The 13,209-nt window shown below is 36.3% G+C and overlaps 1 protein-coding gene across 4 annotated transcripts in view; it reads left to right on the top strand.

Annotated features, from left to right (window-relative positions):
- Window positions 1–13,209, top strand: part of CDON (cell adhesion associated, oncogene regulated) — an 86,273-nt gene that overhangs the window by 59,185 nt on the left and 13,879 nt on the right. For 3 of the 4 annotated variants that reach the window (XM_087970008.1, XM_026671437.2, XM_087970009.1), the window contains exons 2-14: window positions 1,583–1,703; window positions 1,817–2,089; window positions 4,216–4,362; window positions 4,506–4,649; window positions 5,499–5,786; window positions 5,903–6,172; window positions 6,721–7,077; window positions 8,126–8,403; window positions 8,926–9,091; window positions 9,590–9,721; window positions 12,006–12,212; window positions 12,334–12,515; window positions 13,089–13,194. In XM_087970008.1, the coding sequence (XP_087826134.1) occupies window positions 1,634–1,703; window positions 1,817–2,089; window positions 4,216–4,362; window positions 4,506–4,649; window positions 5,499–5,786; window positions 5,903–6,172; window positions 6,721–7,077; window positions 8,126–8,403; window positions 8,926–9,091; window positions 9,590–9,721; window positions 12,006–12,212; window positions 12,334–12,515; window positions 13,089–13,194 (2,620 nt within the window). In that variant the 5' untranslated portion in view covers window positions 1,583–1,633. The remainder of the gene's footprint in view (window positions 1–1,582; window positions 1,704–1,816; window positions 2,090–4,215; window positions 4,363–4,505; window positions 4,650–5,498; window positions 5,787–5,902; window positions 6,173–6,720; window positions 7,078–8,125; window positions 8,404–8,925; window positions 9,092–9,589; window positions 9,722–12,005; window positions 12,213–12,333; window positions 12,516–13,088; window positions 13,195–13,209) is intronic. The other variant, XM_026671438.2, reaches the window with a different exon arrangement.

Genomic DNA, 13,209 nt, shown 5'->3' with positions numbered 1-13,209 from the left:
GAAATGCTTTTGCTGGCGACAGAATCAGTTTGCATGCTTGGCTGACTTGATTGAGCCTGTGAAAAGGTGGGGAGTGCCTAGTAAATAAACCCCAGAGGTGCTGGTGTAGTTAGTTGTGATTATTAAACTCATAAAATCTGCCCAAACATATATTTCTTAGTCTTCATTTCACTCAGGTCTCTTAATTAAGGACAGCCTTGTTTAATGGAAAATTATCTAGTGTGAGAAAATACTAATGCCTGTTACGTATAAACTTGTCAGCAGATGTAATAGTTCTCTAAATAAACAAAATCAGTCCTGTAGTTAAAACTAATGGGTAGCGTATCCGTTGTTGGTAATCTACTACTATTAATTGCTGTTTGCCAAAAAAAAGAAGAAAAGAAACCCCTAGTGATATTTGCATGCCAGCTCTCTTCCATTTATGATGTGGATTCCATTCAATACTCTGTTCTTCGTTGGAGAGTCAATGGCGGTAGGGGGGAATGTCCGTGTAAATACTGTAGCTTCACTACTTTTTACTTTAAAGGTGCCTTGGCAAGAAGTTTATAATCCGGCTTCACTTTCTAGGCTTAAAAGCACTGTGTGGTTGTATGTGAATTGTATACAATTTAGGTAGGGGACCCTGTGGTCTTCCAAATATTATAAAAAGCTACAGAACCCTGCGGTCTCCCCAAAGCCATGTGATCAAAAATTTTGGATGCTTGACAATTGGCATCTATTTATGATGGTTGCAGCCTCCCAGGGTAACATGATCGCCATTTATGTCCTCCCCAGCTGGCTCCCGACAACAAAGTCAATAGGGGAAGCTATGCTAAAGACTTTGTTGGTCTGACTACATAGTTTATGGAAATCAATCAGTTTCCTAATTTTTATTCTCTACAAAGGAGTGGTTGATTTGTGCCTCTTCACTTGTGATTCTCGCCAGATGCTGCCACAGGTTTTCCAAAGTGTCTTAAAAATGTAGCATTGGTAAAGAACCATGCATAAATATATTTGTATAAATTCCTTGTGTCAAAATATATTTTTTTCTGATATGGTCCTAAACTTTTGTTTCTGCCACAAAAGAACATATGGGGGGAGGGGAATTTTCAAAAAATTAAGGGTTAATATTTATAGTTTATTATATAAAAGTAGCAGAAGCCAACAAGGCTGAAGCTGTTTGGGATTATTTCCTTTGGGTAAGATACCTAATTTGTTTGTAGAATTGTGGACGTGCTGTGAACTTAAAAATAACAAGATTCATACATGTTTCTACAAGTAAAAAGATTGAGGGTATTAAAGGCTTTCCATTCTGTGTTTTAGTTCTGGTACATATAGTTGAAACTATGTTAGCTGTCAACACCTAGCTGACTGGGTTTGGAAACTAAGCAGGATCAGCCCAGGTTAGTACTTGAGATGAGATTAGCAGGCGGTACCTGAAGGAGGAAAGGGCATGCCGTTTCTGTCATGTTGCCAGGAAAATTACATGGATGTGTCCATGAAGTTAAATGCCAACTTACCTTTATACATATTTAAGGCCTAACATTTTCACTCATGAAAAATGTGCTTTGAAGATGTTGCCCACAACTGTCTTCTTTTGTAGGTTCCTCATTGAGTCATATTACTCTGCCACCAGCCTTTGTAACTTGGCATTATGCATCCTGATCCAGTACCTTCACACGAACTGCTTTTTCTTACATTTTTCCTCTCCACTGCAGCTTCAGGTAAATTCACTTTCCTTGGTATGTTCCTAATGTTCTCTTTTTGACTGATAAACGTCTGCCAGTTGACAATGGTGATAAACACCATATATGTGTGTCTTTTTTTCCCTCCCCAGAGTTGATTCCTCACTTTATTTCTGAACCTCTTTCTACCGTCCAGAAGCCAGGAGCAACTATAAAACTTTACTGTTCCGCTGAACCATCTACAGCTCATCTCTCTTGGATATTCAATGGAGAGAAATTGCATAAGAAAGTAGAGCAAGTAGACCCACAACCAGGATCCCTTACCATTTTATCTCTTAGTCCTTCAAATTCTGGAACCTACCAGTGTTTTGCTAATAACAGTATTGGTGCAATAATCAGCAAGCCTGCAACTGTGTCTGTAGCATGTAAGTTATATTCTGATTGACGGTGAAACTGTTGCATCTCATAAAAATTTTATTCTTCCCATTGGCCTCTTTTGTTTCTGAGCATTTTATATCTCTAAACAAAGATTATTTCAGAGTAGGTTTAGTCACACACAAAATTAGAGCAAAGTAAAATTGTATGGCTTTATCTGAACTAATGTAGAAAGAAGTTTATAAAGATTCTCTTTCAAACAGAGTGGAACAGACAAAATGAAATCTCTGCTAAGTGAATCTCTGCACTTCACAGATTTCATCATACACATATGTGTGTATGTGACTTTTAAACAAAGAATGTTTAGTTATTACTTGAAAGAAAAAGAAAAGCTAACCTTGTTAATAGGTTTATTAATCCTAATTTATCCCACTTAATTATAATTTAAGGCTGTGCTATTTTTCAGGTAGGAAATAAAGTGCAGCTTCAAATGGGTAAAACAGGATCATTTTGCAACTCCTTAAACTAAGCATGTCTTCTCCTTGGCAGAATGCAACCATCTGATCCCAGTAAAAAGTAGATTCTCTTCTAAGGCAGGTACTGTGCTTGCCTGCCTTCAAATACTAAGTGTTGAGCAGTCCCAATTATTAAATACTTTTTTTTTTTTTTACAACTTATCAACCCTGCAAAATGTTCAGCTGGTAATTTAAACAATGTGGAAACAAATATGCCCTACTGCTTTCTTCTCTCCGCCTCTCCCCTCCCCCATGTCTACACAGAAGACTTATTTCTGTTGCGGGTAATTTGACTACTTCAGATCAGAAATAAAAGGTCTGAATTACTCCTTTCTTATGCCTGAGCTTGATACATTTCCATTATAAATATACTTTGCTTTTGAAGCATATCCAAAATACCCATAAGAGAAAAACTTCTCATAATTGAGAAGAATAAATGTTTTTGTAGAGTACTGACCCATAGCAAGATCCTCTTGAGAGCTTATGAACATTAGTTGGTACTTACAGATGCTAAGGACTGTAGAAAACACTGAATACATTAAGTGCCTTTTGTACTGTATTGATTGCTGATGAAATGACTGCAGCAAAACCAGTATTGCATGGAATTGCCATGTAAGCAAAGTAGGCATTTATCAGGTTATAATTGAGATATCAGTTAATTTAGGTCAGCATAGAAAACACAAGCATTAAACTTCACTTTATTTGGCAAGCAGTTTGATTACCTGTTAAGATTTTGCTGCTGATGTCCTAGTATTTATCAATTAGCTAATTGGGTCATTTGCTATTTTGGTCAGCTGTGCTGCAAAAGGGCACAAGGTGACTATTCAAAATGGCTAGATGTGAAATATAAATGATAACATAGGTAAAATTCAATCACTTTGCATGCCATAATGCAGGGATGTCAAACGCTAAACCGGGCGGGGACAGGACCAGCACGTGACACATCCAGCCCACAGGCCATGAGTTTGGTACCCCTGCCATAATGCATAACATGGCTTAATGTAGGTACAATAAATAGCCCTCGAAAGAGCAACTATTTATGGTATACATCAGGAGTCTTCAAACTTGACAGCTTTAAGACTTGTGGACTTCAACTCCCAGAATTCCTCCTTCAGTCATGTTAGCTGAGGAATTCTGGGAGTTGAAGTCCATAAGTCTTAAACTTGCCAGGTTTGAAGACCCTATACATCATCTATCTTGTTGCACAGGGAACAAATTGGCTGGGGAAAAATATGTTGTAAATAGGGCAATCCCTATTAGGCACTGTGATACTAGTTGGACAGATAGTTGAATTAAAGCTGTTCCTATTCCCTCCTTGATTAGGATATTATGTTATTTTGAAACCTAAAGTTGCACACTCACCTTTTAACATTGTGAATAAAAAAAACAGATTTTCAAGTTGTATAAAGAACCTGACAACTAAAGCTTCTCCACTAAGGCACATTTGTAACTGGATTTATACTTAATCAGCCAAATTACTAGGGTTGAGAATATATATCAGGCTTTTACTATTTTCTTTTCTTTTTTTTGGAAGGGGAAACTCAGTATCCAATCAGCTGAAAGCAATAACTTATATTAAGCAAAATGCTTTTGGTAAAGACCTGCAAAATCTACCAAAAGTTGAAAATAAAACAAAACAAAACACTTTTAATTTTTTCTAGATCTTGATGATTTTGAATCTTCATGGAGAAACACAATTTCAGTGGAAGAAGGGAATACTGCTTTAATAGGTTGCAAGCTACCAAAAAGCAATCCAAAAGCACAGATTCGCTTCCGTGTACGGGGAAAATGGCTGGAACAATCAACAGGCAAGTTTCTATGTCCCTTAGCTTATTGAGAACTGCTGCAAGTTTGCATTTTAACATATGATACAAGTTAAACACAGTATTTCCAACAGAAAAATCAATTTATATTCTTTGCAGTCTAATTAAAATAACTCTATTTTTATTAGAAAACTACCTTATTCTCCCATCTGGAAATCTGCAAATTTTGAATGTATCTCCAGATGACAAGGGAATTTATAAGTGTGCAGCATATAATCCAGTTACTGATGATCTCAAACTTGAACCAACTGGACATAAGCTTGTAATCAGTAGTGAGTATTATGTATCAGTGTAATTAAACTGTCAAGGTGCGATGCCATTGTTTTGCTAGGTCTATCATCCATCTAGTATTTTATTGGAATGTCTGCTTGCTGATAAGTCTTATTATCAGTGATTATATTCATTGTTAAATGATGTATGTGAATGAATATTTCCAGAATTAAGGATGTGAAGCATTTCTAGCCTTTAACTAATAACTGGCTGATATTGAAACCTGGTTGTGTACATCATGGGAATTTTTTTTTTGTATCTAGGTCTCCAGTCCATAGAATGTCCAGCTAGAATTGGGAAAGGGTATAAAACCTGTGGGCATAACAACCAACCCCCCCCCCCCCCCCCCCCCCTTTTTTTTTCTTTTTTTTTTTTTTTTTATAAATTAACCAATAATAAAAACAAAAAAAAAAAAACACCCATCATTATTTTTTTAAAAAAAATAAAAAAAAAAAAAAAAAAAAAAAAAAAATAAATACTTTGATAGAGTATGCTGAGCCAGATAGACTAATGGAGAGGCTTGATATAAGGCGATTTCCCACGTTAAAATAGTTCAGAACAGGTGTTATTAAGATGAGCAAATCATAATAACTGCAGTGGATGACAGAGTAAGCTTGGCAATTTAAACAATTTAAACTTTTTACAGGCTTTGAATTTAGCCAAATATTACAGATAACAGATTACAATTACATATTTTGTGACCTAATGTCCACAGTGTATAGTTACAACAAAAAGTATATAAGAATTGCAAACAAAGCAAAATACTTTGTGGGGGGAAACAACTTAGGAATCCAAGGAATTTGAGATAGTTTATTAGAAAAGCTCACGCTAACTTTTTCCTCAATTTGCAGACTCTTCCTCAGCGGACTTTCATATTCTTTATCCAACCAGTTCTCAGGCATTGGCAATACCTCAACATAGACCTCTGATGTTGGAGTGTGTAGTTAGTGGGCTCCCTGTTTCTTATGTTCACTGGTATAAAGATGGCAGAGATGTGCTAATTCAGAACAGATGGAAGCTCTTTCATTCTCATCTTACCATTGATTCTGTGGATCTATCTGATGCGGGAAATTATTCCTGTGTAGTCCAAGATAATTCCGGAGTTGTGAAATACGTGAACTACAGCATAAATGTGCTCGGTACGATGACAATTTTTAATTTACAAATTCAGTGTCAAAAGGCTGCTGCCACAACAGAATGAAACGGGATATAATGCTTCCTTTTTTTTTTTTCTTTTTTTCCTCTTTGGTTTTAGAACCCGCTTCTATATCAAGAGGATTACAAAATCAGTTAGTGTCTTGGGGCAAAATTTTGCATCTTTCCTGTGAAATACATGGAAATCCTTCACCTAATGTTACCTGGTACCATAATGGAATTCCCGTCCATCTTTCTTCCCGGCACTTCCCTTCAGGAAACAAGCTGAGAATAAATCAAATTGCTCCAGGAGACACAGGATTGTATCAGTGCTTAGTAAACAATGGCATTGGATTTTCACAGTCCACTGGGAGATGTCATTCTCAAGCAGGTAAAAAGCACCTGATATTTTTTTTTTCTATCCTATCTCCCTTTAGTATATACAGAAATGGCTTGTGGGTTTGTGGGCTATTTCTAGTGAGTAAATCTTGACCACTGAGCTATGCCTTGAATTGTAAGATCTGGCCAATTTTTGACACTGCTAGAAAATCTTTTTCATTATGAACTTGCCTGACCTCTAAAATTATCCACAGAGCTCTTACTGCAGATGGCACAAATTGTGAATTGTCATCCATTTGTGTATTAAGTTTTTTAGAACTTATGTTACCTACAACAAATACCTACAATATTTGAAGGTTCCCATTCCTTCTTCCCTTACTATCCTTGTTCTTCTTTGTTTGTTTAACATATAAGACAATTAATTTGATTCATGAAGTAGTTCATGCAAAGCAGTATGTAAATATTTAAAATAAACAAAAATAATCACTTGGACCTCTATTTTTCCCTACCAATCCAAGTTTCTTCTGTTCATCTAGTCTCCGATGATAGTTCAGTTCTCTTAGTAAATAGTATTTTTTTCTGCTTTCATTTTTTAACCAGACAAAAATTCCAAGCCAATTATAACTTCACTTCCAGCAAATACCAAAATGATAGAGGGAGACACTGTGTCATTGTCATGTAATGCCACTGGATTGCCTACCCCTGTAATTCATTGGTACAACAGGCATGGAATAATTAGCACCCATCCTTCACAGATGCTCTACTCAAAATCACATAAGTCATCCTCCCAGTCAAGAAGCAGTAACTCCATTGCAGACAGAGCCTACTTCATTATGTCTCGCAGTGGGTCAAGTTCCTTATATATTCAGCCTCTAACAGCAGAGCATGCTGGGAAATACATCTGTGAAGCAACAAATGATTATGGACTTGCTCGTTCCGAGACTTTCCTTACAGTTGGTGAGTGCCATCCCAATTGTCTTACTAAATAATGTGCAAATGTTTGGTCCATTTGCACTAACTGAACATCCACAAATTGCCACATTGTAAAATTATACATTTTATAGCTCATCACATTTCTGTTGCTTTCTATGTTGAAACATGCTCTTTCTGTGCTAGATCTTTGCAAATTGAATTATTTAAATAACCATAGTTGTCTGTTTTTAGAATTGTGGCCTATAAACAACACTTATAACCACAGACTTGAGATTATAATAAGTGTTATGTTTTGAGGTCAGCTGGGTTCAACTTGCTGATGTTGCTGACACATTAGTATTCATGTTGAAACAATTAAACTCTCCCTCCTTCATTTTTAATGAATCAGCTACCCACAGCAAACCGATTAGTATTTCAGCAGAGGCAGGCAAGAAGGCATAAAGTGTTGCACAATGAAATGCTTACTTTACAAATCCTATCTATTACTTTTTTCAATGCCATTGTAACTTTGAACGGTCACTAAACAAACTTGTAAGTTGAAGATTACCTGCATTTGAAGCATTTTGCATGCAATACTGCAGGCTATCTGCTGACTGCCAGCTGCTAGCAATTCAAGTCTCTGGCTCAAGATTGACTCAGCCTTCCATTCTTCAGAGGACAGTAAAATGAGGAGCCAGATTGTTTGGGGCAATACGCTGCCTCTGTAAACTACTTAGAGAGGGCTGTAAAGCATCCACAGTTTCGTTGTACCTGTACAATGACAATAACGTTCTTCTAATTCTAACTCTTTGAAGCGGTATATAAGTGCTATTGCTATTGTTATTTTCAACATAGATTTAGCCATGGAGATAAGAATCTAGAAACCATAGGAACCCTTGCAATGCAATTAAAAACTGTTCTTATTTGCTGCTATAATCTAATTTCCTTTTTTAAAAAAGATATAAATCACTCTGTGATGATATACAGTGGTTCAGTTACAAAGAAAGGTTGATGGGAGAAGTGATAGTGTGAAGTGTCATTTGTAAAGATCTTTGAGACAATGCCTGTCTTTAATCTTCACATTCTTCTGCAGTTCCCTATGAAGCCAGTACAAAAACAGAAGCTCCACCTTTTGAAATTGCTCAGAATGATGATGGAGATGGAGATCTTGATTCAGAAACGGGTCTCCCCAGAAAGTCTCCGGCCAAGATTCTTACTACAGAAAAAACATCCAGTGGCATTTCCCCACCCGAAGCTCCCATCATTCTCAGCCCTCCACAAACACTTAAGCCAGACCAGTATAACCTGGTCTGGCGATCTGGAAAGGATGGTGGTCGGCCAATCAATGTTTATTTTGTGAAATATCGCAAGGTAGGACTATCCTGGCTCTAAGTAAATATTAGTTTTTGTGGCTTAAAAAAAAACTTGTTTTTTTTCCTGGTATTAACGATGAGAGAGGAAAAATAGGATGCTGCTCTACATCAATTTAAAGCATTGGCAGTAATAATAATTCATGAAAGTTGGCCTGTTTTAAACATCTTTGGGCCTTGTGTTACAGGAAGATTGAAATTTACATTTTGAAGTATGTGAAGGAACTTTTGTGGCGATCCTAAGAATTTCATTGTGCCTCTGCTTTTGTTTTTAAATACAGTTTGGTAGCCAGATGGCTACTATATAAATCAAGGCTGTCAAACTTGCGTCATGTGCTGGCCACGCCCATGCCCAGTTTAGTGAAGGGGGGGAAAGTCCCGATGTGTCACGTGAAACTGCTGTGAAGTGAGTTTGACACCCCTGATATAAATAATACAGTTCAACATTAGAACCAGCAAATTGTTTACCTACCTTCCTGTAAACTTAAGTTTTTGCTATCACTTTTTAATTCTCCTTTTACAGCTGGATGGCAATGTTACTAACTGGTATACAATTCGAGTTCCTGGAAGTGAAAATGAACTTAGTCTTACAGAACTGGAACCTTCCAGTTTATATGAAGTCTTGATGGTTGCAAAAAATGATGCTGGTGAAGGTCAGCCTTCCATGCTTACTTTTCGTACAAGCAAAGGTAAAAAAGCTTTTGTTAGACCACTCATATTATTCCCTGAAATATATTTTAGGTGACATTTTTCCTGAAGTTTGCACACTAGGAAACCTCTGGCATGTTTCCCCTAACAAACAGTTCCTTTTCGTTTCCCAAAGCAGCAGAGGAAATGCCAGAGCAGGGTAGAATCAGATTCCCCGTCCCATGAGCAACTCTGTCAAAGATGTTTCATATGTGGAAGAGCATTTCTTAAACATTTCACATTGATATACTTGTGGATGCTCAAAGTCTCTCCTGAGCCTATTCCATTAGCTCATTTTCATGTGGAAGCTTTCCTTGAGTATCAGTAATTAAACAAAGCAACATGAGTAAATTACAGGGGTTTTCAGCATTTTTGTTGCCCGCTGTTCAGCATAGAACAAGATGTAAATAAGATGTAAGGGACTAACACTAAAAAGACTCGAAAAGTACCTTAAGACACCTTAAATTATTTCCTGAATACACATCTTTTTTTTTTCTCAGAAAGGTCATCCTCTTCAAAAACCTCACAGACACCCTCTCAACCAATCGGCATTCCTAAGCATTCTGTCATTCAAGAAGGAACAACCAACAATTTTGGCGTGGTCCTTCCAGATCTGTCTCGACACAGTGGCGGTAAGTCCCACCAATAAATCTGAAAATAATGTACTTTCGAAACTGCCTTTCAAACATTCTGTTAGTTGTGCACTTCCAAGGTCACTTGTGTGTTAACAGAAGAAATCTCAAAAGAAAATAAGAGCACATTTTCCAAACACTGAACTCTTCCTTTGAGTTTAGTTCAGTGATAGAATATATGCTTTGCATGCAAACTATGTAGCTTAAAGATTAAGTAGCAGATGATTCACCTGGACCTGGTACCTGGAAAATGTGTGTGTGTGTCTGTGTGTCTATCTGTCATAATAAGATAGGTGGATAAATAGACTGAATTTGTATGAGGCTGCTTCCTTTGTTGCGGTTAATGATTTAGGCAGTATTACCAGAAATCGCTTCTGCTCCAATGTTTTGTGAAACCGCTGCTGAGGAAAATAAGTGGGTCATTTAATTTAATGATCTTAGACAGTTTTAGATGTTTAAATGCTTTTTTCGGGAAGCAATCAATTCTTCTTTTGAAGCAAGAAGCAACATCCTGCTTCTGAACATTGGCATAATTTTGTGATAATAGCATAATTATGCTTAATTCAAAATTTTTGCAATTTGTATAATATCAGGGTTTGGATTATCCTATTTTTTTTCCATGCCATTTGTTTTATGAAGCAGCTTTAGGTTATATTCCAAGGTGTTAGAATTAAAGGAATTTATACTTAGAGTTTTAACATTAGTTAAATGTTTTCTGTTACTAAAATAAATGCTACTATAGGGCGTGTTCTGTCACTCTGGTTATATTGCAAAAATGTTCAGATTTTATAATTTATGAGATTTATGGGCTATCCCAATTTGTTATGACTCTGGTCAATATAATAAAACAATAACATATATCATTAAAATGTCCAAAAACCCTCAACAAACTATTCAAAAACTAGAACATTATACACCACCAACTCTAAAGCATTTCAAAATAGTTTTGCTATTATAAATTGATTTCAAACAATCCAGTCAGGTTTCATATCTTGAATATAATATTCATTCTGTTAAAAAAGTAATGAGCATTCTGAATTATTTGAGTCAATGTACAAAGGTAAGTTAGAAACATCTTAAAAATATAGTTTTTCAGTGTTACATTGTACCTTTCTTTTCCAATTAAATATTTTCTTTTCTTCATGGTGTATCTTGTACAGCTTGATATAAAACATACAAAAAAGTTTTGGGATAATATCTCAGATAATGATTGTAATCAGACTTACTAACATTCCTTTTCTCCCTTTTTCTGTTTCCACTGCTATCTAACTTCAAGTGAGTTCAGTAAGTATTAATGTAATCTGCATGGTTTTGAATACTAGCTTTTTGGTGGGGGAAGGGGCCTTTGAGTCAATGTTTGACTCCTGTGGACCGCCTGGACCAGTCCCTTCAGTTTCCTTGGCAAGATTTTCCAAAAGTAGTTTGCCATTGTCTTTTTTCCTAGAGTTAAGCGAGAGTGACTGGCCCAAGATCATCCAACTGGCTTCATGCCTACACTGGACTAGAATTATAGTCTCCTAGTTTCCATCCTGGTGCCTTAACCACTGCATCAAGGTACCTAAGCTGCTAATACTTAACAGAGATAGTAACAAAAGTTTTCATGAATCTACGAATTTCACTTTACATTTTAGACTTGCTATCATGCAAAAACCTATTTAGCTTCTTTAAAATAAGCGGAACTTACTTTGGTATTAACTGGTTTCTGTGTCCATTTCCATGGTTGTGAATTAAGTTATGCAATTTTCTTTGGTGTGCTAATGTTTCAAGATCCATATGTTCTGGCTTAACTCACTATTGTTGCATAGGATTGTCAATAAATTGTAGCAGCCAGTACATCTTTTGGCTTGTTTGATTGGTTCCATACGTAGCTTTGATTCTGTCTTTGAAAACTGGAAAAAAGTTGCATTTCAAGAAGGATTTTCTAGAATTAAGTCTTAAGTTACCTTGTGTAGAACCGACTAAGAAACCCATGCCATATAGGTCAGGAATACTTCTATTGTAGTAACGGAATTTTGTGGCTCTTGAATGCACTTCCCCCATCCCTCCTTTTATCTTCGTGTGAACTAGTGAGGGGCCTGTCTGAAACATAAACCAGCTTCTTGAAATGGGCTTCTCTGCTTCTCTGATTGTTACCTTTTTCTGTCCTTCAAGTCCATTCCATTAGCCCTTTAAACATCGGGTGTATCTTTTTAATTTGACTGACAAACAACCTACAGACATAAAAATCAATTTGGTTTTTTTGGTACACAATTGTATATGAAGATTTGTGTATTTTCTTTTCTAGTTCCTGAGGCACCAGATCGGCCTACTATTTCAACAGCATCAGAAACCTCCGTTTATGTCACTTGGATCCCACGGGCAAACGGTGGATCACCCATCACTTCCTTTAAAGTAGAATATAAACGTGTTAACAGAAATAATGAATGGCTAATTGCAGCAGATAATATCTCTCCATCTAAACTTTCAGTGGAAGTTGACAATTTGGATCCAGGTATTTATATGCATGCCTTGTTCTAATATTGGCCATTTCTCCTTCCCCAGAATGGTATTTATTTAATCTCATATTCTCTCTCTCTCTTTCCCCGCCGCCCCCTTCTTCTTTTTCTTGCAAGGAACTGCATATAAGTTTCGTGTAATTGCTGTTAATAATTATGGGGAAAGCCCTCGAAGTTCTCCCTCTCGACCATATAACGTGGCTGGCTTTACCAACCGATATTCCAACCGCCCCATTGCAGGACCTCACATTGCTTATACTGAAGCAGTCAGTGACACCCAGATCATGTTAAAGTGGACTGTAAGTTTCCAGTTCTTTTTCTAGAAATAATGTTTTATGTTTTTGAAAGGTATTGTGTGCGCAATAAAAACAGTTTGTTCACTAACTGTCTTAGAACAAAGCTCTGCACTCTTAGACGGTTAGGTGTAGACAATGCCATCTAAAGAACTTTGAACATTTAACATGTGTTCTACAAATGCTATTCTAAACAGGCTGTGGTTTGCATATGGTCATTTTCCATTTTGGTAGTTTATATTGTTTATTGTTTAGTGCAGTATAAAAAGTAAGAGTGAGTGATGAGAATATACTAGAATATTCAAAGAAAATAGCATATTAAATGCTGATATCTTTTTTTTAAATCTTAGGTTCTAATTCTAATTGTTTCAGTTTTTAATGATTGAATATGTAAGTTAAGTTTAAAAACTGAAGATGGAAATACACTATAAAATTAATTCTTTCCCTAGGTAGTGCTTAAGTTTAAATTGGGTGGGTTTTTTGCAGTTTCATTTAGCAGTGTCATTAAATCCATCTCTTCTACATCTTTATTCCTTATTGAATGTTCTGAATTCTCACGTTTAAACATTTCTTTTTTAGTATATTACTTCAAGTAATAACAACACGCCTATCCAAGGATTTTACATTTATTATCGCCCAACAGATAGTGACAATGATAGTGATTACAAGCGAGATGTTGTAGAAGGTAAGATCAGTGCAC

Source organism: Notechis scutatus, chromosome 7, assembly GCF_049901735.1.
Source record: "Notechis scutatus isolate UNSWTSFEM ecotype Mainland chromosome 7, rNotScu1.2, whole genome shotgun sequence".
NCBI classification, from domain to species: Eukaryota; Metazoa; Chordata; class Lepidosauria; order Squamata; family Elapidae; genus Notechis; species Notechis scutatus.
The sequence above is the reverse complement of the archived record's forward strand: the minus strand, read 5'-3'. Positions and strand labels throughout refer to the sequence as shown.